Source organism: Opisthocomus hoazin, chromosome 21 (assembly GCF_030867145.1).
Source record: "Opisthocomus hoazin isolate bOpiHoa1 chromosome 21, bOpiHoa1.hap1, whole genome shotgun sequence".
Classification (NCBI taxonomy): Eukaryota; Metazoa; Chordata; class Aves; order Opisthocomiformes; family Opisthocomidae; genus Opisthocomus; species Opisthocomus hoazin.
The window spans coordinates 2,935,468-2,961,780 of record NC_134434.1 but is presented as its reverse complement, the minus strand read 5'-3'; the positions used below and the strand labels follow the sequence as shown (position 1 = coordinate 2,961,780).

General features: G+C 49.5%; 1 protein-coding gene across 1 annotated transcript; it reads right to left on the bottom strand.

Moving 5' to 3' along the window:
* Positions 1-296: 296 nt before the first annotated feature.
* On the bottom strand, positions 297-26,313 carry LOC104337283 (unconventional myosin-XVB). The gene is made up of 42 exons (XM_075441278.1): positions 26,299-26,313; positions 26,043-26,100; positions 24,348-24,478; positions 24,145-24,240; positions 22,084-22,319; positions 21,821-21,999; positions 21,040-21,112; positions 20,414-20,617; positions 20,227-20,306; positions 19,924-20,021; positions 19,657-19,744; positions 18,119-18,229; positions 17,837-17,931; positions 17,003-17,242; positions 16,463-16,559; positions 15,969-16,133; positions 15,486-15,675; positions 15,263-15,353; positions 14,491-14,713; positions 12,822-12,937; positions 11,061-11,120; positions 10,750-10,825; positions 10,131-10,249; positions 9,566-9,684; positions 8,966-9,107; positions 8,718-8,829; positions 8,260-8,414; positions 7,865-7,977; positions 7,688-7,748; positions 7,371-7,443; positions 6,922-6,998; positions 6,458-6,534; positions 5,755-5,885; positions 5,027-5,121; positions 4,626-4,703; positions 4,203-4,311; positions 3,700-3,848; positions 3,007-3,134; positions 1,935-2,068; positions 1,313-1,446; positions 748-888; positions 297-492 (listed from the first exon to the last, which is right to left on the bottom strand). Exons 1-42 carry the CDS (start codon positions 26,311-26,313, stop codon positions 433-435), a joined length of 4,929 nt encoding a protein of 1,642 aa, XP_075297393.1. The 3' UTR covers positions 297-432.

Sequence of the window (26,313 nt, the reverse complement as noted above, 5' to 3'; positions counted from 1 at the left end):
ATAGCCTCAGCTTTGCCTTTCAATACACAAATCTCTAGCAAGCATCAGTCTTTGCTCATGTTAATTAATTCAAAAAAATAAAAGAACAGTCCCACACTGCATAGCTTGAAGGCAATTCCTTGCATCTGTTCAGCTGCCCTGTGTTGGAACAGGCTATGAGAACGCAATGGTTTGGAAAGGGTGTCTTGTGGTTTGTTTAGCTGGGGCACCCATCCCTTTAAGGAAGAGTACTTGGGGGTTGAATGGCAGGTCACAAAGGGTGAGATTATGGTCCAGTCCATCAATAAAAACTCTGGTGGCAGTCTTAGAAAGCAGCTGTCTGAGGTCATGGATGTCTTTCAGAAGAGTCCTCTCCAGAAGACAGGGCACTGAACGAGCTCAATGAAGGGAACACAGTGCTGTTTTGCTTTGTCATTCTCCTCCTCTTGGGCTTTAGTGGTGCAACTCTGTTTTATCCAGGATGACCACAATGGTGTGATACATTTCTTTAGCCTGTCAAAACACAAATCAGTATCGGTCGCATTCTCTGCCCCCAAAATGGCTACTTCTCATAATAAAATATTCCCATAAATCACTTTCCATAATTAAATATCAGGTAGGTGCTGGGACAAAGCTGCACTTTGGGGCTGGGAGGCATAGTGCCCCCATCCCCCTCTGGGACAGAAGAGAGCAGTAGCACTGTCTCTCAGCAGCAACGGGCAATTTCTGAACTGCCAGGAGGAAGCTGCGGGTCCAGGCCGATCTCACCTGTGACAGTTCCAGCCACATCGTCTTGGGGCTGGCAGCTGAGCCATAGTTCAGTTCGATGCCGGGAAGCCCACCATCAGAGACAGGCCGCAGGGTTCGCATCCTCTGCAGCTCTTTCAGTGGAATCACAGAGGAGATCGCCTGTGTAAGGAGAAAAGCCACAAAACTCTCTCTGGTGCAGTCTTTACAAATAAAGCATCTGAGTTTCACCAAGGAGGATTCACCTCAAGAGCTTATGGAAAGCTGGGGCATAAGGCAGTGTGTACAGAACACAGGGCAAGTGCCTGCTGCCAGTGTGGCACTAGAACTCCTGTAAGATTGGGTCAAACAGGAATGTGACCTTCATGTAGTTTTACTGTGGACTATGCTTGTTGGCATGATCACTGGACGTACAGAAGAACACAGTTCTACCACTCTTGTCACTTGCTTTGGGTTAGGGCTGTTATTAGAGTGGCTGTAACACGGGTTAATACAGTCTCTTCCTGCACAAGTTCTTCTACAAGTCAAAGTTAGCATCTGACAGACAGCAGGGCTCTGGACTGTAGAGAAGAATTATCTAGCATACCTGGGTAGTGCCATGCACTGCAATGATTTCTTCTTTATTCACGCCAAAGAAACAGGGCACAGAGATTGTGTTATCGCTGACTCTCTCTACAAAGTAGATGTTGTAGCCAAAGAAAGGAAATTTCATCACGTGCTCTGTAAGAAAGCAAAAGGTGGCTCTCAGGCAGCAGCTTCCAGCCAGCAATCTACTGCATGAACCTAAGGTGGTCAAAAGCTGCAAGTGTTCCCAAGCTTTTCTACATTAAAAAGTAAGATTGACAACGTCTTCCTCCCCCCCCAGGATGCTGATACTCAATTCTCAGTTGCCTGAATGGATGTCCTATTCTTTTCCAACCAGAAAACAGCCATGAAGCCATAATATCAATTAAAACACAATTTGTACAGAGCTCTGAAAGTCTTTGACAAAAAGACTTCTACAAAAGAAGTGGGACTTTTACCATGATCACCATGCTTGGGACCAGGTACCAGTCTGCAGGGGGAGGCTGTCAGGGAGCTGTATGTCATGACCCATTGCAGGCTCCAAGGATCCTCCCGAACCTCATGAACTGTCCCAAAAGTGCATTCAGAGCAGCTTCCATCATGCCCAGGATAGATGACTGAAGCATATCTGGATGTCTCCTCACCTATGAACTGGATTTTTGCATCCATTGGCTGGAGGGGCTGCCTGGTTCTCAGGAGCATGCCAACATGGTTCTCCAGAGCCTGGAGACTGATGGAGGACTGCAGGGTCTTTGGCGTGTACTCCCTCAGCTCTTCCCTGTACCAACAAGCAGATACTAATTCACCCCCTGCCTGCTAAAATCAAATGATCAACCAGGGGCATTAAGAGGAAGGAGGGGATATGGCAACAATTTTTGATTGCATGGCTGGGGGCAGGGGTGGAGGGAGAGAAGAGCAGCACAACGGGTTGTATCTGAATTGGGTAATGTGGAAGGAAACATCAGAGATGGTGAGACCACCATTTTCCACCCAGAAGGTGGCTGTGCACCACTGGCTAGTGAAATCCCCGCTTTCTGGAGACAACAGGAGCTCTACAAGCAAGGACTGTAGCACGGAAGTAGAGCCACAGGGTGTTTCTTTCACAGGCAGTCTCAGCTGAAAAACACCTTCCTCTAACTCTGTCTTGCTCCTGTGCCTCCAAAGCACTGCAGAGAGCAGAGTTCCCTGTGTGTTCCCTGTGGGGATTGGACAGAGATGTTAGCTCCACTCTAAGTGCGTAAGGATACATCTTAAAATAGAGCTCAGAGCTGCAGGACAGAAGCTTTCCAGTATCCCGGGACACTTTCATTCCCATTAGACATCTCACTACAGGTTTCACGTGCCCAGGGTTGAAAAGTCTGGCGCTTGTGAAAAAGATCAAAGGAGCATTCATCCCCACTATAAGCTCATGCACTTCCTTCTTGGTATTACAAACACATGGCAGTCTCAAGAAATGTCCATGGCACCCTCATGACCCTCAGCTCAGGAGGAGTCACAAAAGGAAATGGGGACAGTCAGCGTGAGGAGTGTGAACAGGAGAGAAACTTTCTTGGTTACTGGCAGAAGTCAGTCACTAAGTAGGGACATTAATTAGCAGCTTATGTTCTCCAGAACTGTCCATTCTTAGTTATCCAGAGAGTACTTTCAGACACTACCCCTAACCTCTGTGGTGCCAACAGCCATTAGGGACAGAGACCAACCCTGAGACAGCCATACCTGGAGGGAGCAGAGTTCTGCTGCTCAGTTCTGGCCCAGTGCTGGAGCATTGCCAAAATGCCCACCTGCATCTCCATTTCTTTGCTATGGCTCAGCAGTATCCTCCCATGCAGGTAATCCCACAGCACCTGAGAGACAGCACAGCAGAGAGGCCTTGGTTAAACCTTCCAGCAGGTACAGGCAGGTCTGGGCAGCGCCAGGCTGCAGAGACCCACATCTTGCTTTGCTGATAACACATCCAGCTTGGGCTGATAACACAAAAGCAAAGGCTTTCTGGGCTCAGGAAGAGCACGCAGAACTGCACAAACCGTGTCTGGAACAGTACAACTCATCGGCTAGGGCTACGGCTGCGCTGCCTTCCCTGCAACCATAGATTCATAGAATGGTTTGGGTTGGAAGGGACCTTAAAGATCATGTGGTTCCAACCCCCCCTGCCATGAGCAGGGACATCTTCCACCAGCCCAGGCTGCTCAGAGCTCCATCCAACCTGGCCTCGAGCACTTCCAGGGAGGGGGCAGCCACAGCTTCTCTGGGCAAGACATTCCCAGAAACAGCATACAAAGTTGATCAGCCAAAGCCCTCCTGCTTCTTCAGCCCCCTTGGGACATTCCCGTTGGCCTGGACAGTAACTCTGCCCCTGCTAGGAAGCCCTTGCTAGGAAGGTTCCTGGTGCGTGCTGCCCTTGTTGCTTACCTGTCCATAATGAACATCAGTATAAATTTTGTTCTCAAAGTGCACAGGTGTCCTCCAGATGAGCCTGCGTAAACTCACAGTGACCAATTTGTCCTCCAGCAGGTAATCGTGAAGATACTCCTCTGATCTTACCGGCCTCACCATGTTATCTACATGTTTATGCAGAGAGAGGGTCATCACTCTTGGTGCTGAGACAGTGGGCTGAGCTCCATGGCCTGGGACAGGAGCCTTCCTGCACATCTCTGTTCCACCCTGCCCTTACGCCTCCCAGCATCAGCCATTCCAAAGGGACATGGACCCACAGACACACACCCCTCTGTCAGGAACAAGCAACACGGCCCCTGAGAAAGCACAATCCTTAACCCTAGTAACAGAGGGAAACTGCTGAAGGGGAACCTCCCCAGAGCCAGTGAGGGCAGGGGAACTATTCAAAATGGTAGCTGTGGTACTCCCTGTTGGAGAAACTGCTTTAAGAAAGAATCTAGATGCTAGTCTCTACTTGCCAAGATGATCGCTGTCACTCCTGATGGCAAAAAGAACAAATTCCTGTATCTCTTCCTGTTCGCCTGCCCCCATCTGCTCACAGATCTCCTGCAAGAGCTCCTTGGCCACCTGAAGCAGGGAAAGAAGCAAATAAATATCATGGCCAGGCAAGCCCGAAGCGGCCCCAGAGCAGCTAGGCATACTGGGCTTGTTAGAGGGCAGCAGTATGGCTCTGCTCATGCAGAGGCAGGCTGGGGGAGGTATCCCACCCTTGTGCAGGCCCTGCAGAGACACGCTGCTGCAGAGGCTCCAAAGAAATGAATGGGAAACTCTCACAGCACTATGGGAAGCAGAGGCCAAGCCCAAGGTTTTCACAGCTAACGGAGTTCCCTGGCTTGGCTCAGAGTCCAGGTCAATGAAGAAATTCATAGCAGAACACTCACAGTGAATGTCTTGATTCTGGTGAGGTATTCCACGCCTCCAGGCATCAGTACCACCAGCCGGCGGGCACTGCGCCCTTTCTGCAAAGGACAGTCTTTAGGCAGCAGGACATGCAGGACCCCATCAGCCCATCACTAGTTTCTCCCTCTTCCTCCTCATCTCTGCCTTCCACCGCTTGCCCACAGTACCTGCCTCTTCCCTGCCCATATCCCTGCCTATATGGCTATCCCCACTTCCTACATGGAAGTGCCACAGCATTGCACTTCCCAACCCCCTTACGGACATACACTTTGTTTCCTCTCTCAGAACACTAACCATCCCTGTAAAGCTGCATGTGGCACCTCCTGGCAAGCCTCTGCCCTCCTGCTCTTCCCAGCATCCCCACTTCTCTGCCCCTCAATACCAGCAATGCCTCTATCTCCACAGGGAAAGGAAGGTGGCGACGGCCCCCGTACATGAAATTTTTCCGCAGGTTGCTCTGACAGATCTTGGCTATATCTGCAGGAAAAGGAAAAATCTTCATGTGCTGAGCCAAATAGAGGACTAAGCATTGTCTCCTGTAGTGCTGGGTCATCATGGTTGTGTTGAATTCCATCCTGTGATTCTGTTAATTTAACCCAGGGCCACTGCTAGGAGACAAAAGAGCCTTGACCCCAGCTCCCTCTCTCCCAGGACACATCCAAACCATGAAGGGCCAGCCCTAGACAGTGTCCAGGGCAGTAAGAACACACAGAAGTGACAGGATGAGAGAACTGGAACCCTCATCTCTGGCAGGGTTCCAGCTCAAATACCTCACAGCTGAGGACTCTGGAAGACCACAGTCTACTTTTCCCCCAAGGTCTAGCTGTCAAACTGGGCATAAGCCTCAGAGAGACACACAATTCCACTTTGCCTGGGTGAAAATTCAACGGGAAATTACCTCTGCAAACAGAAAGACTGGAGATACAAAACAGACTCTTGCCTGCAGGGTTAGGTCCCTCAGTACCCCGCTCCTTTCTCCTGCATAACCGGAAGAGGGAGATTTCCCATAGGACCACGTCCCTGCCTGGATCCTGTCTTCTTTCTTTGGCCACTGGGCTTTAGTAACAAGGGGGCAGCTGTTTATTTTACAGGACACAGAAACAGTCATACCATGGTGGGTGCTGGATGGATCACTGCTGGCTAGCTGCAGGAACTTGGTGGCATAGGGCATCAGGATGTTAGAAGGGAGGAAGTACCCAGTTAGAAGGTTTAGGAGTAGCCAACCACGCAGCACGCTCTCCCTGCGGGGCAGAAAGAACTGTGGGCACCTTGGAACAAGACAATTCCTCCTCCAAGCAGCTCAAAGTGAGCCTCTGTCCTTCTGAACACCTACGGCAGGTGGCAGAAAATGAGGTGGCAGCCCTTGGTCAGAGGTTTCTTATGCTGAGGAAAGGATTGACGCAGTTATTCTAACGGCAAACAAAGAGAGGGAACAGTTAAGGTCACTCTGATGCCACTGCTGCCATATCACAGCGCGACATGGGGTCAAGCCAGTTCTAACTGTTGTATCAATTCCCCAGGGCTGTGAAGAAGAAACCAGGGCTCTGAGCAGCACCACTACTGGGAGCTACCAGGAACATTTACCAGTGCCCAGATATATCAGCAGCAGCCAGAGATACAGGGACAAAAACATACACTGAGATGAAAAAGCCAAACCCAGGGACTGGCTAAATTTCCCGAGCGCTCAGGAAACGCCCCAGCAGCTGAGCAGTACCTCATCGGGGGCAGCCCCTCTCCTGGCCCTGCTGGGCACGCAGCGAGGCAGGCGGTTCCCCTCCAGGCACGCACAGGAGCTGACAGTGCTGGTACTCACTGGTTAGGGTTGTGGGTGACCTGTTTGATGACCTGGCAGTAGACCTCATCATGCAAACTCTCCTTCTCCATGCATAGCTGCGTTCAGACAGGAGAAGACAGTGTCAGAGAGGGGACGAGGTCATCAGAGAGGCCTCAGGTTGTCCCTGTGCCCTTCCTCTCCCAGCTCTGGAGCTCTGCCAACGTGGCTTAAACTTGGACTTTGCGACCTCTGGTTTCTAGTGCTATGTAGGCCCAAAGAAGGAGAGGGAGGTTGTGCTCTCATCCACCCAGACAGTGATGTCCAGGGAAACTCTTTACATGCAACCCCTCCCCACCATGTTTTTTAATCAGCCTCTCTGTTTCTTCTTCTTTTCTCATGTAGGAAGTTGCATTACAGCCTTCCCTGCTCTCCCTTCCCAGCAAGGTCTTGGCCCTTGATTCCCACTGGTGCTTCAGCACCTTGCCCGGGGGAAAGTCACAGACCTGAAGGATTTCATAGATGCATTCAACCTCATTCTGGTTCTTGAGTTTTGGTTGATCTCCCATGAACCGCATCAGAGCTGCAAAGCGAAGGCCAGCGTTTAGGTCTAAGCAGAGGTGATCCTGCCATGGGGCGGGCAGTAGACCAGGAAATGTCCTGAAAGCTTTTCTGCTCCACAGGTTATTATGAGGCTTGCATTGGACATGTGGGGCATCAGCCCAGGCAGTGAGTGTTCTTGGACACTTCGCACTTGAGGCAAAGTGCATTTTGCTGGGTGCTTTCAGCAGGGACACAGGTGGTTATTAACTACAGAAATGCCTTAGGAGGGGCTCTTCTCTCATGGTTTTCATTCCCTGCTCTGGGCCCTATGATGCCTACACGTGGCCACCAAGACTGTCCCACTCACCCCTGCTCCAGCCTCTGCAGTGTTGTGTCCTAGGGAGGTACTTACTCTTGAAGTTCTTTGTAGCAAGCTCATTCAGCTCACTGTCAGAGTACTGGAGCAAAGACTCCTGGATTGGGACCTGCAGGGCCAGAATACAAGGGTGAGCTGGGGTGGCAGACTGCACAGAGCTGTGCTGCAGACTTCACGAAAGACACAAGTTCCCAGTATCTTGCAGGCAGCACTGAAGAGCAGGGGGCACCTACACTCCTGCGGGGACTGCAGCCAAGGATCTGCTCTCTGCGCTTTTGTCATATGGGAACAAAGCTAGAGGCAATGCTGGAGATGCGATTCTGCCTGTAGGCATGGGGAGAGGCTGGGCTCACCTTGGTGTGCTGGACCAGGCCAGCTGCACTCTTTTCAGCAGACATCCCCTTCAGTCCCTGCCTGGACAGAGGAGAGAGAACATCCAGTCTAAGAAATATCCCCAGAAATGACTTGGTGTGGGTCAGGCCACACCAGTCCTGTGTATGCCTGTTCAGGAAGGACCACAGCCTACTCACGTGGACTGAGCCTCTCGGAAGTAGGCTGTGGCGAAGTCCATCATGGTATAATGATCACCAACAGGGACTAACATGATGCTGTTGGGTTCTGATGTCAGGCTTGGAACAGAACTCTGCAGGAATAAGCACCAAACCCACTCTGAAAAGTCAGCTGAGAAACTGCAGTGTATGTTCTCCTCATCTGCCAGACTTGAGAAGGCCTCATCTGTGTGCAGTGCCTCCCCCTCCCACTCTGATAGTATTCGAGTGTCTCCATCTGCAAGGATTAAGCAGTCATCTTCTTCCCTCTAACCTTGGAGGTCAGACACTGCCAGGGCCACGGACCCACCCTGGCAGCTCCCACAGAACCCAGCCATGTCCCCAGTTCCCCAAGCAGTTACCCAAGGACAACTCACCTCCATTCTGGTGTTCCTGCTCTCTGCTTTCATGCTCTTCCGCAGCCCTCCACGTCTGTCCATGCTAGTGCTGAGGTAGTCAGGGGCTGCAGCCAATTGCACTAGGCTGGTGGGGAAAATACCACAGCGGCCACCAGTGGAGCCAAACTGCCAGCCTGCAGAAACAGGGGAGAACGAGCAGGAACCATGGTAGCTACCAACACAAACACGCAATGAGTCATCCTACTGGCAAAGGAGAGCATCAGACTGATCAGGCTTTCCTGTAACTATGACAGCTGGAACAAGATGGGTCGTGGTCAGAGAATGGCAGAGCTGAAGGTTGACTGTGCCAGCCCTGAACAGTCTGCCTTCCTCTGGTTTACTCGACAGCAGCATGGAGAGCTTCTGGGCACCATGGGTCCAGCAGGCCCTTGAACCCAGTCCCCACCTTTCCTGCCAGTCTCGACAAACTCTCTCACCTGGCTCCACGCCTTGCATGGGCAGTAACTCAATGAGGTCACCCTTCTTGAAGCTAAGGAGGCTCTTGTCATCTGTGATGTAGCTGCGCAGAGCAACAACGTAGTTGGTATCCTGGGGAAAAAGTGATGGGGAGGTCAAATCTCATCCCTAGCATGGGAAGGACTCAGACCATGTCATCCCATGGACCCTCTCTGGTCCATGTGGGAAGCCACCTTCATTCCCTACTGCACTACAGCCGCTCCCTCACCTGCCTCAGCTCCTGGATGAAGAGTTCCACCATGGCCTTGATGCATGGAGCCTTCGGAGAGTGCAGGAAGAGCTGCTCTGTCTTCAGAGAGAACTCCAGGGCATTGCTGCCCTTCAGTTCCACTGACAGCACATCTGCAAAGCTGAGAACACAGCCAGCATGCTTAAGCTCCTGCTACCAGAGCTAGGGATGCAGATCATGAGGATGGGAGCTCATTCCAAGGACTGAGAGCAGAGACAGGCCTCAGCATGCTCCAGAGGGTGGCCTTTCACCAGCACTGTATTACAACAGTAATAGCACCGAAGGCTGCTCAGGGCTTTCAACGTACCACTCTGAGGACCTCCTTTCTGATGACACGCATGGAGCTGACTCACACCTAGCACTCACTCACAGTAAGCAAAGCACAAGGTAAGAAGGAAAGAGAAAGACCAAACTCATAAGAAGGAGGGTCAGTGAGTTACAGCTGGCTTAGGATAATCCTAGGGAGCACAGCACAACCTGACAGTTTTCAGCTCGCCTGTTCGGTCTGCCTCCTGCACTCTGGAAGCATCCCGCAAGTGACAAATCATCATCCTGCAGCAACCAGAGCCCTTTGCTTACCTGTAGCTGCGAAGAATCTTCAGGTGCTCAGGATTATAGCCAGCTGCTTTCACCACCTTCAGCAGCCGCATGCCCCGGTGAGAAACACCCAGGATCTGCACATCACTTCCACTTTCGCCCTGCGAGGGAAGTGCAGCAGAGAGCGTCAAAGGCTCCATCCCACCTGAAGGGGATGCATCAGAGGAAGAAGATGCTGCCACATGTACCACGAGGCCCTGGGCTGACAGGGACATCAAACCCCGCAACATTTTCACAGAAGCTTAGAAAACAGAGAGAGCAAGTTAAGGAAGACAGAGGAGCAGGACTCAGAGCAGAGAGGCAGATGGGAGAACTATGGAGACAAGGACTCGTGACAGCTGCCAAGCAGGTAGCCTGGGCAAACAGGGAAATGATTAGGGCAGAGCGATGCAAATGTGCAAGTAAGGAGAAAGGTACAGAAGGCTCAGAAGAATGAGTGATGTGTGGCCAGGCAGGGAGGGACAGCCAGGACAGAACGAGATCCCAGGTGAACTAGAGCCACACAGCTAAAGCAAGCCCAGGGTCTGGTGAGAAGATTAAGACTCACATGAACTGGAAAGAGCCGGGAAAAATAGTTAGCCCAGTTATCCCGAGCAGCCAGGACAATCCTCTTCTTTATCCCATCCTCCTGAATGGACTGAACATCGTTGCCAACCCGGAGCTCGACTAGCAGGGACACAAAGCAGATACTTTCTCAGTAAGACAAAGATGGCCAAGTGTCCCTCTGCCCAGCGGCTCATGCCCACCAGTCCCCCTCAGCGATTACAGAGCAGCAAATGGCATGCACAGGTGAAAAGATACCACATTACTTGTACACATTGGTCTACTACTAGTTTCTCTCCCTACCTCCATGAAGCTCCTGTCAAAGAAGACAGCTGTATTTTGAGACAATTCAAAATCCCGTCCTTGGACCTCAGTTTTCTCTCCCCACAATAAACAGAACTAAGTTTTTCTGGCTCAGAGAAATTTCAGGTCCATTTTCTGGCCGTTTGGAGCATTCCTACACTGCACTACACAGCATACACAAATGTGCTTTCTTGCCATAGTGACAAACATTTCTCCTTTGCCTTGAGTCCTGCCTGAACTGGTTTGGAGGCCTGTTTCTCCTTTGAAACCAAAAGCTGGGATGGCAACAGGAAGGAAGGAATGCTGGGGCTGTTAATTACTCAGCAGGTCTTTCATCTTGCGCTTCTCCTCCCTAGAGATCCGAAGGCAGGAATCGGAGAAGGTGTCACGCATGATCTGCAGGGGAAGGAAAAAGAGAGACTTCCATGGAAAAGGCGACAGCGGAGTGTGCTGGAGGCACATTAAACAGACTGTTTCTGAGAGGAGTGAGCAGGGGCTTGACTGGATGGACCTCGAGAAGGGACTAACACCTAGGGATGCAGAAGTGAAGGCAACTTATGTGATGTAATTATGGAGCAGTTTTTCCCCAAACAGAGAGATAACAGGCCTTGAGTCATACACTGGTACATACCTGTTCACACAGCAAATTCAGACAATAAGGGTGACTGAAGTTTTCTTTGGGGTAAAACACCTGCAAAAAGAGGATAAAACCAATAGTGGTGTTACAGATGTTTACAGGTGTTGCAGAAATAGCTCCCCAGGCATGTTTTGTAATCCATACGCCCTACTGCCACAGAGGAGTGAGTCCGTGTCCAAGGGCTCCCCAGTTCAAGAAAGATGAGGAGCTACTGGAGAGAGTCCAGCGGAGGGCTACAAGGATGGTGAGGGGACTGGAGCATCCCCCCTACGAGGAGAGGTTGAGGGAACTGGGCTTGTTCAGCCTGAAGAAGAGAAGGCTGCGAGGGGACCTTATAAATGCCTACAAATATCTGAAGGGTGGGTGTCAGGAGGATGGGGCCAAGCTCTTTTCAGTGGTGCCCAGTGACAGGACAAGGGGCAATGGGCACAAACTGAAGCACAGGAAGTTCCGTCTGAACATGAGGAAGAACTTCTTCCCTCTGAGGGTGACGGAGCCCTGGAACAGGCTGCCCAAGGAGGTTGTGGAGTCTCCTTCTCTGGAGATATTCAAGACCCGCCTGGACAAGGTCCTGTGCAGCCTGCTGTAGGTGACCCTGCTTCGGCAGGAGGGTTGGACTAGATGACCCACAGAGGTCCCTTCCAACCCCTACTATTCTGTGAAAGTTCTGTGAAAGACAGGCAGGGAAGAGACACTGTGAATGTGAACGGAAGGACCAGGAGCGAAGGACCAAAAGTAAACTGGTGATGGACACGACCCGGCAGCGTGCGCTGCAGCCCAGCAGGCCAACTGTCTCCTGGGCTGCACCCCCAGCATCGTGGGCACAGGGTGAGAGAGGGGATCCTGCCCCTCTGCGATGAGAGCCTAGGGGGGTCCTGCGTCCAGCTCTGGAGCCCTCAGCACAGGACAGACATGGACCTGTTGGAGCGGGGCCGGAGGAGGCCCCAGCAATGATCCGAGGGCTGGAGCACCTCTGCTGGGAGGAAAGGCTGGGAGAGCTGGGGCTGTCCAGCCTGGAGAAGAGAAGGCTGCGGGGACGTCTTAGAGCAGCCTTTCAGCACTTAAGAGGGGGCTTATAAAAAAGATGGGGACAAACTTTTAAGCAGGGCCTGTTGTGATAGGACAGGGAGTAATGGCTTTAAACTAAAGGAAGGAAGATTTAGACTGGATATAAGGAATTTTTTTACAATGAGGATGGTGAAACGTTGGCACAGGTTGCCCAGAGAGGTGATAGATGGCCCATCCCTGGAAACATTCAAGGTCAGGTTGGATGGGGCTCTGAGCAACCTGATCCAGTCGAAGATGTCTCCGCTCACTGCAGGGGGGGTGGGCTACATGGCCTTTAGAGGTTCCTTCCAACTCAAACTGTTCTATGATTCTGTGGTACCCTGGGATGAACCCTCGTCTGTTCAGTGCACTCTCCAATACTCGATTTTAAGCACATTTGTGCTATTATAATAGGAAAGCACCGGGTAACAACAAAAAAATTTACTTTATCTGTAGATTTCTCACTGCTCTACAGAGGAAGGAAAGGACAGGTAGAGAAACTGAGACACTCGAGTCAATAAGGCAGAGCAGGACCCAGATTCCCTATGAGATGATCTCCTGCCTCCGAATCCTGTGTCAAGTGACCTCCTCCTGGAACTGTCTTTGTGCTTTTATATCACACTGGACATCTATGACAAAAAATTATTTTAACCAAATGTGGGACCAGTTCCCTCCCCCCATAGCCAGCTCTCAGCTAATGAACCATACCTCCTTGCGCAGAAAGATTTTCCAGGCAGGGTTGGCATAGGAAAAGCTGACACTGGCAGTGAGCTTGTACAGCTGGGTCTTGATATCATCATCTTCTGCTACTGTTACAGTATGGTCTGTGTGAGGAAAAAGAGCAGTGAAAATGGGTTTTGCTGACTACAGGGTCACCTTCCCACCTGCCAAAGGCCTACCAAGAGAAACAGGACAGTGCCATGTGCCTGACTGAAGATTACGGTCAAGAAGCCTCTTGAAGGTCAGGGGTCAACTAATGTGAATGCATGCACAAAACCATCATCACGTGAGTACCAGCATTTCTGACAGCCTTTATACTTGCTGTATTAGCCACAAAGTTCGGTGCTCATACTAGAAACACACCAGAGCTAGGGAGCACACAGCATCCCAGGCAAAATACTACCTCTGTGCTTAAGCGTGAAGACAGAGTTCCACTTTATGTTGTTATAAAAAGGCTGCTAAAGGTTTCAAAATAACATAAAAGTTCTCCCCTGAGCTTGCGGACTGCAAGATTCTGGTTCAAGGCACCTAGTACTTGCACTGGATTTTCTCTCTGCAGGAGATCTATTAAAGACAGGCTCAGTCTGAAGACAACCATTCAAAGGCACTGCTTTACAAGGTAGGAATATCTTCGTTTAAGCATGCCCAACTTTTGACACTTCAATGTTCATAGACAATCAAGAAGTGTAGTAGATCCCACAGTTCAGCTGTTTCTATGTTCCTGTTCAAAATCACGTAGGGATTTTTCAGGCTAATCCAGTTACTTCGATTTACTTTCACAGAACTTTCTAAAGATCCATTTTTTAAAAGAGAGGGAGAGTGAAACAGGGACATGCTTTTATACCATGGAAACTGTTGCAGGATGGAGTCCTGCAGTAATATGCTTGGCTGACTGTTACTTGCATGTTATAAAATGTGATGCTGATGAGAGTTTTAAACAGCTTGAAATACACTGGAACATTTATCCAAAATAGCAGCAAGGTATAAAATGAATTATGGCTCCAGGCTTCCACTGGAATTCAGAGGCAAAGCCTAAGACTGAACAACACTTCCAAACTCCTGCTGAGAAGCATTAGCTATGCTGTTTTTCAGGTCGGCAGCATCCAGCCACTCTTTATGTGGCCAATGTCCGGGGTCTCCCAGGCTCTCATTCTCCCTCTGAGAAACATTCCCTCATTCCTCAGCCTGTCTCTAAGGTCCCTCCAGAAGCTCTAGAAGGTGAAACACCTGGCTTCCCATTCCCCACTGGTCTAAAGTCCATCCGTTGAACTGCAGCTTTGATAAAGTAATTATGCTTCGAGTAGGCAGTACAACGCATTGCGGACTAGACCTTGATAAAGCTGTAGCGCAAAGGTCTTTTCTGTTTTTAGCTGCATTTTTCAGACAAACCCATCCCTTCCTTCATCGTTTGTTCCTGACATCCTGCACTGCACTTGGGAAGAAAGGGACGAGTTAGAGCTGGGAAGTGCCATGCTAATTACTGCGCCAGACTGGAACTATGACAGTCTCTCTGATTTCTGACAGCCCACTCAGTCCTTGGCCAGCCTGGCCGATGACAGAACATGTGCTGTGACTCCCGGACCACGGGGCTGATTCCAACCCCATCCCCTCCCCGTCCACCACTACCAAATCCCGCTTGGGTGAAGTCAATACTCACCGTTCCCTGTGGATTCCTGCCAGCCTTGGTTCCCAGGCAGGAGAGGCGAAGGCAATGGTGGGGGAGGAGGGGGAGCAGGAGGGGCCTGGGAACCTGGTACGGTACTCCCTTGGCTGAAGAGGGACAGGAGAGGCAACTGCTTCTCCTTGATAGAGCTGGAAGCTGAGCCTGGCTTGGGCTTGAGAGATGGAGGCGATTTCTTCTTTTGTGGCAGTGGGGCTGGCTGCAAGACAGCAAAATTATTTGACCCAATCATTCTCTGCGTTATCGTGCTCTGTCCTGACACTGTTATTATAAATCATCCCTAGGGCAGCAGTCCAATCCTGGAAGCATGATCTGTGTGAACAGGGATACCAGAACCTTTAAATCAGCACACAATCTACAAACAGATGAAGATCAAGCAAACCCATGTGCAGAGAACCATGCATTTGGAATTGAAGCCTCCAACTGGGAAGCAGAAAAGTCATTAATGGGCCCAGATCTTTGTGCCAAGTGTGGGGAACATGAGTTGCTTGCTTCCAGACCAGCCTTAAACATACCACAACAGGACTTGCTGCTCCAGACCATTTTCTCCAGGACCTCAAATGACTTTACAGACTGGAACCCAGTCTAGGATGGGCAGTACCATGGTATGAGCTCACAGCTATCTAATAACCCAACAAGAAATCACCTGGCTGCTACTGCACTACCAGCTAGCTCCCAACCTGTTGGAGATTGGATATACAAGCCCCCTCTGATGAGCTTTTAGGTGACCAGAGAACAAAGAACTCACAGGTTTGGGAGACGGGAGGTTCATCATTCCCAACTTGGCCAGAGCCTCATTTTTGGGGTCGTTCTTCTTCGTAAATGGCTTGGACACTCTCCTGCAAGGAAATGGGGAACATAGTTACAGGGGCTGGAGAGGGGTTGTGGCCACAGTGGAGCCACATGGCAGTGCAGGGATGTAGTCCCACTCATCTCCTGCCTGTCTGCCTGGGTGGACCCCGCGCTCTCACCTGGCAGGCTCGATGGGCTGGGGCTCAGGAGCTGGCCTGCTCTGGTACATTTTGATGATGTTGCGGATCTCCCGGCTGGGTGCAGGCCGCGACTCAGGGCCCGAAGGCTTCACTACAGGTGGCTCCTTCTTCGCTTTTGGTGTCTCCTTTTTTGGCTTTGGCTCAGGAGGTGGCAAAGGGGGAGCAGGAGCTATCGAGGATGACAGCTTTAACCAACAGACCAGCAAAGACACAGGAGAAATCCCTTTGTCTCATTTGAAGTTCCCTCTCTTTCACCCCTAGGCTGACTGGCCACAGCCTCCCACTGCCTTGCTTTGAGATCCCACTTCCCAAAGCTCAGGCCTTTCTCTCTCTCCTCTCCTGCCAAGACGCAGACACCCAGAAGAGCCAGATCCTTTCCTCCTCTAGCTGTATCCTGGCCTGATGCTCCTGGAAAGTTCCTGCTTGTCAGTCTGACTGAGGCTAGACCGTACTGCATCTTACCTGCCTCTGTTTTAGGGCTGGGCTTCTTTTCTGTCGTCTTCTCCTGCACCTCTTCCTTCTTCTGCACTTCTTCCTTCTCCTTCTCCTGCTTTGGCTGGGGATTTTCTGGAGGTGTCCAGGATTTGGAAGGAGGCCTGACTTTCTTCACTCGGATCTGTTGCTCTCCTGCATAGAAAGGGGGACTTGAGCTAGCTAAATCCACAGCTGAAACCTAGCACTAATGCATGGTTCCCACTCTTGCATCAGACAGCCTATGCTTTCTAGAAGCAAAGGCGTGTGTGGCAGTCACAAGCCCAAAGATTTCTAGAAAATGAGCAACATAACGCCTCACAACCTGAATTGTAGCCAGCTGAGCAGGCACCCAAAATTCCTGCCACACACAGCACCAGCAGCTCCTGCAGGGATTAGCTGGGTTCCAGACTGGGAGACAGGAACACCTTGTTATGCCAAGGAGGCTGCAGAAAGCGGTATACGCCAAAGTGGTAGATGCTCACCCATCTTCTGAAAATATTCTCTCTTCTGCTGGAAAGTTTCCCGAGGATAGTCATCATCTTCACTGTTGGAGAACTGGTCTTCCATGTAGTCATAAACCTGCAAGCAGTTCACAACATGGTTAGTTAGCAGTAGCCAGCAGATACCATAGTGGCTTTAAGTTCAGAGGCGATCTTCTCTTGCCAAGTTCCGATCTAGAACTTCCCCCCATCAGGAAGTGACCCAAGAGATCAGTCTCTGACCCAAGGAATCATCAACCAAGTCCAGGGAAGAAGGAGCATGTTAGAGGCCAAAGACAGCTTGCTGGAAGATAAAGAACTGAGTGATGAATTTTCCTGTGGAAAATTTCCAGAGCTAACGCCATCAAGGTTTGATCCTGTGTCTTAAAGACTCAGCAAGCAGAGTTTGAAAGGACTTAGTATCGGTAAACATAAGTCTCTGCTCTCCTCTCTGCCAAACCACTGCCACACTGGAAAGGAAGCAGAGCAAACACAAAACATGCAGTTCAAACCAAATTCACCACCACTGTTTGTTTCTCATACCGGTTTGTCTGCCTTAGCTGGTGGTTCTGGAGCCTTTGGTGGTGGGACAGAATTCTGGCTGCTGGGAGGTTTCTTGGGTTTTGGGGAAGTGGCTGGGACTGGGGCTGAGGCTGGAGCTGGGGCCTGGGCTTGTGGTGGACTTGAGACTCTTGGCCTTGAGCTCTGAAGAGACTGTTGCCACCGCTGCTGCTGCTGCTGCTGCTGGGAAATGTTCATGGCTTGAAGGGTCATCTGCTGGGCCTGGAGGAAGGAATTGCAATGTCCATGAGCTCTAGGCTACACAAAACCACCAGCTATCAGGTAGGCTGTCCCATTCTTTCACTGGTAACCACAGAACATCTACATAGTCCACTGCAAATTTCCCAGTATTATGGACAAGGCATGCTCAAGGAGTCTGCTCCCACCTAGCTAAGTATACAGAGCAAACATCCCAAAGACTCAGCTACCAGTGAGATAGCCTGGGACCTCCACACGATCACAAGGCTTTGTACAGAAAGCAGAACACTGCAGATCTGCATCTGTAGCAGATCCCAGCTTAAAAAGACACGGAAATTACAGCTGAGGCTTCTTGGGAGCTGCTCTTGTCCCTGCTACTCACTCACCTACGGTACCTCAGTGTCCCCATGTACACAAAGGGGCAAAAATGAAGTTCCCAGTTTTACAGTCTTAAATAATACCAACTTTATGTAGCTAGACCCCAGCACATAAGCACAGAGCGTTACAGAGCAGGCCTAAGGCAGGAGGGGAGCGTGGCTAACCTCTTCACAGCACATACACCAGTGCGTTGTTCTTCCCCAGCTCCTGGGCCCCTCCCAGCCAGTCCCTTCCACTCACCATGAGCATGGCTTGCTGGTTGATAAAGGCTTGCTGTTGTGCTGCTAACTGGTTGGGATCTACAGCTGGAACCACAGGCTGGGGCATAACCATGGCTGTGGGAGACACACACACAAGTCTGCAAAAGCCCACAGGCAATTGTTCCCCACGGTGCGTGAGCCTCAGCTCAGAGCTGGGTCTTCGCTGTGCACCCCTCCTGACATTCAAATGCACAAGCTCCATGATGACACCCACCCTTCCATCCTCTTCGCCCGTACAGTCACTGAAACACTGTGTTATTACCTGGCATAGGTGCAATCCCACCAGTTGCTGGCATCATAGGCATGGCTGCTGGCATCCCCATCGTTGAAGGCATAGGCTGGTAAACTGGTGCTTGAGTCATACCAGAGAAGCCTAGAGGCAAAAGAGCACATGCACAGTGCTTTTGGGGAACTGCAGATGAGAAAGCCCTGATGAATCCTGCAGATCACATTGCATCGGTTGGGTACCTCTGGGTCTGTCCACATGCACCAGCCACAGGGACATGTGAATGGTTTATCTCTTCACACAAGCAGGACACAGCAAAAATCAAGTGGAAAAAGGAATCCAAAGAGAAATGTGTGGCCTGCCAAGACTTTACAATAGCATTATCCAGACCCTGCTCCTGCAGTCCAGCTTCGGACACCACCATCCTTCATAACTAAGCATATAACTAACTCATGCCTTCGTGTGATTACAGAGAAGGGTTTCTCTTGAGGGACGGGCAAAGATTTCTGGGACTGCCACATCCATATTGGCCTCTGTGCAGCAGGTAACGAGGGTGAATGAACAATGAGCCCTGGCCTGGGTGGCATTGTGTATCATGTGAAGGAACTGAGGGGAGAAAGGAATTCCTCTGCTCTCAGCAGTCCAGACCCACACGAGGCCACAAAACAAAAATCGCACTGAGGGCAAGGCCAGCAGAACAAGGGGCATGGAGATCAGTCTCAGCTAGGAGTGACTCAGCACGCAGCACAAGTCTACTGAATCATGATGGCCTCACCAGTGAGAATGGCCCTTGGATGCCATGGAGGGTCCTTCACATTCCTCACTGATCTAACTTGCCACATGAGTGACAAACTGGCCTCAGGCCAGTGATCTCTAATAGGGCTTGTCATGCCCCAGAGCCTCTACAATAGCCAAAAATAATCCCAGTCTTAGTAATGATCTGAATAGGTCGTTCCCCACCTTTCTGAAACAGCTGCCTGTGTTCCTACACATGCGGATGTCTCAGTGTCATTGATATATTGGTGTTCGACTCCACCCTACGGAAAATACTGGAGTCTTAGCTCCACACAAATGAGGAAAAGTACACAAACCAGAATCTCTGCAGTGTTCAGACTTACTAAGCCAAGGAATAGCTAGAGATGATGAGGTGGTCTGTAAGGAAGCAATAAGAAAGATTAAAACCTTCCCCTGAGAAAGGCAGCAACTGTTTTGTCAAAGCGCAAGGTGAATAGAAGGTGAATAGATGGTGAATACAGGACTTAATTGGCCTAGGGAAGAGGTGACCTGGGTCAGAGGCAAGCTACCTGTTGCCTTAACCCTAAGACCAACTTGAGAGAGAAATGAAAAGCAGAACAAAGGTGGTACCCTTACCTAGCACCTTCCCCAAAGCATCTGCCTCCCAGCACCTGGGAGTGAGGAATGCAACTTCTGATGACCTACACTAAAGACCAATGGTCTTCATGAATCAGCTGAGCCCCTGCAATACTCGGCATTTAAGGGACTCCCTGACTCGTGCTCACTGAAGCTTATGTAGCCCCACAGATGTTCCCAGCTGGCCCCATCCCCTTACAGACCTGCAGAAGGAAAGATTCCTCTCTGGGTGTGTCCAATCTTCCCACCTCCTTTCATGCGTTCATTCAGAATGTCCCTGTTCTCCATATCCTGCACGAAGAAAAAAGTTATCTGAGCTTAGAGAGATAGACCTCACAGAGGGAGAGCCATCCAAAGGCATATCTGAGCTGAGCAAAGGCAGAGTGAATAGGCAGAGGCGTGCTTGAGGGAGTCACAGGGACAGGAGAGCTGCAGAGAAAAGAAGTAAGAGGAAACATCAAGGGACTTACTGGTACTCTGGAGCCTTGATGCAGCACAGTGCTGAAGAGGTCATCCACATAGTGATCCAAGCTTGCAGGAGTCCTCAGGTCATCTCTGAATCTTGGATCTAAGAGCAGAGAGAAGTCTGGTGACAAGGCATGTAAGGAACATTGCCCTGCCTCCAGTCGCTATTAGACAGTTAAGTTTTGGAGGGGAGAATTTCCTTGCTCCACATCAAGGAGAATCACCTGTCTCCTGCTTTGTTCTGATTCCCTGGCTGGGGCCCATCTGGCCCTTCCCAGTGCTGTCCACAGTATTGGGCAGGAGCTTACCTGGATGGAGACTGCTGAATTCTGGTGGCAGGCTAGGTGGTGGGAAGGTAGGGGCTCGGATGCCTGGAGCAGGAGGGATCCTGTTGAAAAGGCAAATGAGGTGAGGACAGTACAGAGTGCTGAGAGAAAGAGGAGCCACTGGGTGACAGGGCCATAAGTGGTGGGACAGGAGGATTAGGTGACTTACGAATACAGGTCAGAGTTCTGGAGGAAGCTTCTGTCCCTTTCAGGAGTGATGGGGTACTCAACTGAGGACTGAGAGGTGCTGCTGAGGTTGCCAGCTTCCTCCATCTCTCCAATGAGGTCCAGCACAAAGTCACAGCCCAGCAGGTCCTGCCATGTGTTGCCAGTAAACATGGAGACAGACCATCCTCGAGACTTCTCACAGCCCCTGATGAAAAGGTGTCCAGGCAGGCGGGGGAAAGGGAGAGAAAGGAAAACATTGCATTCTTTTTCTTCTTTTCTTGCCCATCCTGGATTAAGTCCTTACAGTTTAGGGTATGAATCAACTATTAAGTGCCCAGGGTCAGGAAAAAACTAGAATCACTCAAGATTTGTCCTTTTTTACTTTTTTTCATCTTTTCTCTGAAGCTGCTCAGACAGATCACGCCAATGATTCCTCTGTTCCTAAAGAGGCCTGCAGTTTATGCATACAGAAGGGTGAAGGAGAGAGCAGAAGCTGGAGTGGGTAAGGAGTGGCTATTCCACATCTGACCATATAAATTCTAGCCTGCAGCCCCGACCAGCCTGAACCTTAGAACTAGTGACAGCCTCTTCCACACCCCTAGATCTTCTCCCATCCTCTGGCAGTACCTTGTGCTCAGGAGCCAGCCTGCATACTGCTCCCCAGTCATCCAGGATTCCACCTCAGCTGAGAACTTCTCCTCTAGCACAGAAAAGAAAGTCAGTACGCACAGCCTCGCTGGCAGGACCCAACACAACACCTAAGCTCTGCAGGACACAGGCAGAGCCCAGCTGGGAAGCCTTGCACACTCCTGAGCAGGGGCCACAGGAGGACTGAAAGCACATGGAGGGCTCCACATGAACACATTCACATCCAAAATAACTGTTTGGTGGCACGGATTGGCATTTCCAACCTGACAGCTGAAATCCCTCACAGTGTCTTGGTTTGCTTGGGCCACCACCAAGGAGCCAGAGCAGGGATGTTCTGCGTTCAATTCACAGAGCTTCCAATCACTCACGAGGCAGCGTGAGGCAATATTTGAGGAGGGAGAAAGGCAGAAGGTCGCTGTAACAAAGGCAGCAGCTGCTGCTGCTGCGTTGGCTATGCAATAACGGATAACAGGAAAACTAGACCCATAGAGATGCTCAACCAGAACAGCCCTCTCGAGATGGGCCCAAACCCAGAAGAATCTCATCCCTCAGCCTGAGCAGCAGGTCTCATCAGGCCCAGACTTCAGGAGTTTTGAGTCTAGATTCAGATGCTTGTATCCCCATGGCTGTACCAGGCAGAAGCAATCAGTGTTCTGAGCCACCTTCGCTAAGCTGAGGAAGTATTTTCTGAATGCTGATTTCTGCACTGGTAACATCCTTAGGGACTAGAAGACAGCAGAAAGGCAGAAGCACAAGTTACCATTAAAGGTATGAACATCCAGCACCATCTTCCCTCTCCTCTGGTTTGCAGTCCACTCCAGCTGAGTGGGAGGGTAGGCCCGAGAGAGTGTAGAGTCTGTTTCTGTGTGCTGTGCTGCTGTCAAGATCTTGCGCTGGCAAACAGCGTTGTAGCCCTCCATGCCATGGTCTGACACAAATCTAGGAAAAGGCAACTGCATTTAGCACACTGCTCATCTCTCTTCACCTTAATAAAAGTATAGCTAGGTCTTTTCACCTCCTTACTTCAGCAACGGCTTCTCCAGTGCTGGTGAAGGGGCAAAGCAGCTCAGCAAAGTCGCCATCAGGACCCAGGCTCGCTGGCTGTGCTCCATGTCTGGGTTTTTCCATGTCTGGGCAACCACCTGACTGAAGATTTCATTGCGCAGAGCCACATTATTCAGACCTCTCCCAGCGATGTAGTTGCCCAGAAGTACCTCCTGCCAGCCATGGAGGCTCTTGTCACCAATGAACCGCAAAATCTAGAAGCAGCCAGGGGAAAAAAAAAAGAGCTCTAGCTGTAACCTGCTGTCCCAAACTGTGCTGTAAGGTGACAACCTGGGCTGTAGGCACCATCGCGTTTGTGAGCCTAATAAGAGCAGCCAACACCCAGACTGGGATCTGTTCTCAGGTTTTGTGCACCACCAAAGTTCTGGGGAATTTGGGAGGCAGTGTTTGTAGAGACTGGACCCTGACTGAAAGTCAGCACAACCTCAGTCTCTTCTTAGTTATGCCTCTGACTCAGAATTTGTTCCTGGACAAAACAGTTCCTCTTCTTTGGGCAGAGCTCAGCTACATAAGCAAGTTACTGTAGGCTCTTTGTTATGGTTTCTGAGCCCACAGGCTGCCTAGCTGTAAAAACATGTGAAAGAAATTGATGCTTAGCTGATCTTTGTGAAAAGCTCAGAGAGCCAGACCTGAGGAAACACTGTCGAACAACTGAATGTTAAAAAGACTTTGGTGTAGTTAATATTGTAGCAAGTATTACAAGATGTGGTATCTCAACAAACTGCCTTAAGCAATGATTCAGCTTCTTGGCTGTGCATATCAACATCTTAGATGCTTTTGTAATTTGTATTTCTCACCCTTAGGTACAGAATAATGTCTTTCAGCCTCTCCACTTCACTATGTCATTAGATCAATTTTTTCTAAAATATGCCATGGACAGCTTTGGAAAGAACATTTATGAGCGATGGCCTGTTTTCTTCTCAGAGGACAACATTTCTTAAAATGATTAATGGTAGATTAATGGCGTGTCAGAGATGCACTGAGAAAAACAGGAGATGGTGGTTTAGTTCTCATGGTATTCTTTGTGGTAAATCCCAATGTAATACAGTTTTTGCCAAAGAAATAGCTATATTTTTATTAGTTGGCAATGGAGAAAAAAATATCTTTGGTCTTTAGGAAAAATAACAGTAGTCTGCGTAAACACAATCCTATTCACAAGATTTTATTGAAGCTTATGCTCTTCTATAGATGGGATCATTAGAACAAAACCAGAGACTGGTTTTGGGTATTACCCTTTCCTAATGGGCTTATTTTAATTACATGTAATTCTCAAAAGGGTGACATGTAATTACATGTAATTCTCAAAAGAATTACCAGATTTACTTAGAAACTATCTGAAGTTTGATTCTGTTTTCAGAGAGTTAACATTACAATTTTTAAGAAGAAATGTACGTTTCACATCCACAGAGATGAAATAACCCCACCCCCCATACGCAAACACTGCGGAATTAGGGTGTGGTTCCAGGTGTAATTTTCTTGATGACAAAGTCCCTGCCTTTTTCCAGCCTTGATACAACAGTTCACTGTCCCCTGTTGCATACTGATGTCACTGTATGCCTCAGATACAATTAATATATTTACTATAGACCACATCATGGAAAAGATTTGAGTTAAACTTTTTTATGACTAACAGATAAGAAGAAGTGCTTGAGAAGACAGATCTCACTTATGTTGTTGTTGACAGTGAATATGGAATACTGGGAAACTAAGGCTTAGCAGTCTAATTCCCATATGTCCTGCCAAATTCTGAGGGTACATCCCCAGCCAATTCACTCTGATCCCATCGGACTATGGCTGGTCTACGTTTCACCAAGAACACAGCCCCCCTAAGGGGCTGCATGTGATCTCTGCCAGATTGCTCCAGTGCCTCGGAGCAGCAATTTATTCTGCTTTCCTAGCACATCAGGTATTGCAAGAACAGTAGCCACCACCCGCATCTTGTTGTACAAAGGCATCAAAGCACTGTCTTATGCCCACCCATTCTTCAACAAGGCCCTGGTCAAGAAAGATGTCTCTTACCAGTTTGTTGATCTCAAGTGTGCTCTCCTGGTATTCAGCGTCCAGATGGGTTAAAGGGTGCTGCAGAGGCTGACCAGGACCAGGGAAATCTGTCTTCTACAAGGAAAGAAAAGGACAGAAATACAAAGGTTTTTTTGTGGTGTTGCTAGAACTAGTGTGTCCCCAGTGGGGAAGCAATGAAGAGATATAAAAAGAGTTCCCACCTGGAAGTGTGACTTAACGAAGGAGGAGAAAGGATAGCTGTTGATGGCGGGTGGGAGGGAAAGGTCATCTTTGACCTTGACTTCTGGAGGCAAGGCCTCGGTTATCTGGTTGGCCTGTGTTCGATATTGACCTGCAAGAGAAAGAGGTCCTGTGTTGCAGCAGTTGGAAAGGCAGCCAGAACACATCCCACTTACAGTGCAACACGTGGCTAATGTGCATCTAACCTTGCCCAGGCACCTGTACCAACCCCTTGGCTCCAAGGAACACCCAGTGCACCCCTGCTTCTTCAGACCCCAAGCAGGCATATCCTCCCCTCCTTGAGACCAAGGGCCTCACTTCAGGAGAGAGCTTTTATAGCTCTGATCCTTTGGACTCCTCCCTGAGTAACACGCAGCACCTGGAGGTTCAATTCTGTTAGGCAGAGTTTACAAGGTGGGAAACACTGAGCCTATGCAGAGATACCCTGACAACTGTTCAGTCAACGAGTAAATGAGAGGTCTTCATGATGAGGCCCTGGATGAGGGATTTATCATGGACAATAGAGGAGCAAACATCTTCCTGAAGGAAGAGATTTCTCGATGCAGCACAGCTTCTGTGCCTTCCTCTGTCTCTAAACCAGCATGCCCCCTGATGCTCTCCTCCTCCTCCCTATTTACATCCCATAAGCTTTTGTTTTCAGCACTTTCAGCATGGCTTGTCCCCTGAGCTCCTCTGGGTAACGTTACTCACTAGACCAGCTGATACTCCTTAGAGGGGTGTGCCATGAAGTATGAGGCATTTGGGAATCCAGCACAGTCTGCTCCAATTCGCAAGACTCTTCTGCCTGATTGTATCTTTTACTGCACTATACAGAAGGCCAAAGACGCAGCTGTCCCTCTGTTAGATGCTACACCAACATAGAGGCAAATCCTACCTCAGCCTCTTCTGACTTAAATCTGCACACTGTACGAAGAGTTACACAGCGAGCAAAACTGCAGATAACTTATGCTAAGATCAGGTAAACAGCTTGGGAGATTATTTCAGTGAGTGGTATTTTACTGATTTTAAAACAAAATAAACCAAAAAACTTCACATCCCCAGCAAAACATTTCCCTTAATTGTTACATTGTTACATCCTTAAGTTGCTATGTTGTTTCTACACACTTCCATTTTAAAAGAAGTAATTACTTTTGAACAAGTAATTTTTAATAAAAACCCCAAAATATTTCTTTGAAAGTGCCAAAATTGTAGTTTTGACTTTTTCCTTAAAGGTCAATTTAATTTCCTTAAAAATTTTTGAGTAGAAAAAAGACGGGTTTAAGTTCTCACACCCCAGATATCCAGCTCTGCAAGAGACATCGGTTCATTAAACAGTTTGCTGTCACGTAGCCTTGACCCAAAAGTTTTGCACCGTCACTGTCGTCAGTTCTATCAGCCCAGTTCAACAGAGCTGAAAAGGTAACAAGGATACTGGGTTTTAATCTGGTGTTCCACCCACTGGCCCAAGTCGCTTTCCACTCTATTACACTGGGAAACGATATACATGACACCATCTCCTTTTGTCATATTTACACTGCAATAATAATAAATCAAATGCAACCCAGGTGACAGGCAGCAGGTAGAACAAGCATGTACTGAGACTGCTGGAACACAAGGAAATAAACAGTGGGGTAAAACAGTGCAGGAAAGGGAGGGCAGGAGGGAGGATTTCTCACCTTCGGCTAAGTGCAGGAGGGCAGCGAGGTCTGCAGGGATCTCCAGCAGAGCCACGTCCTGTGGAGACAGTGAGCGAGTCAGTCACCGGGGCACCAGCAGTGAAACAACATGCACATTCTGGGCTGCTCTGTTGAGAACGGGCAAAGCTGCCTTTGGAAAGCTGGCCAGAACAAGGACTGGGCATCGGAGCAAAACCCGTAATTTCTGCCTATGCAGCATTCAGAAACATTGCAAACAGGGAAATATCATATTAACACAGGTATACGACAT

Bases quoted from the DNA above. Each gene is read 5' to 3' on its own strand.
- LOC104337283 (XM_075441278.1), bottom strand. The intron at 16,560-17,002 runs GTATGAGAAACA...AACTGCTTGCAG, and splicing joins CAGCTAAGGCAGACAAACCG to GTTTATGACTACATGGAAGA. The intron at 8,415-8,717 runs GTGAGAGAGTTT...CTGTTTCTGCAG, and splicing joins CATGCAAGGCGTGGAGCCAG to GCTGGCAGTTTGGCTCCACT.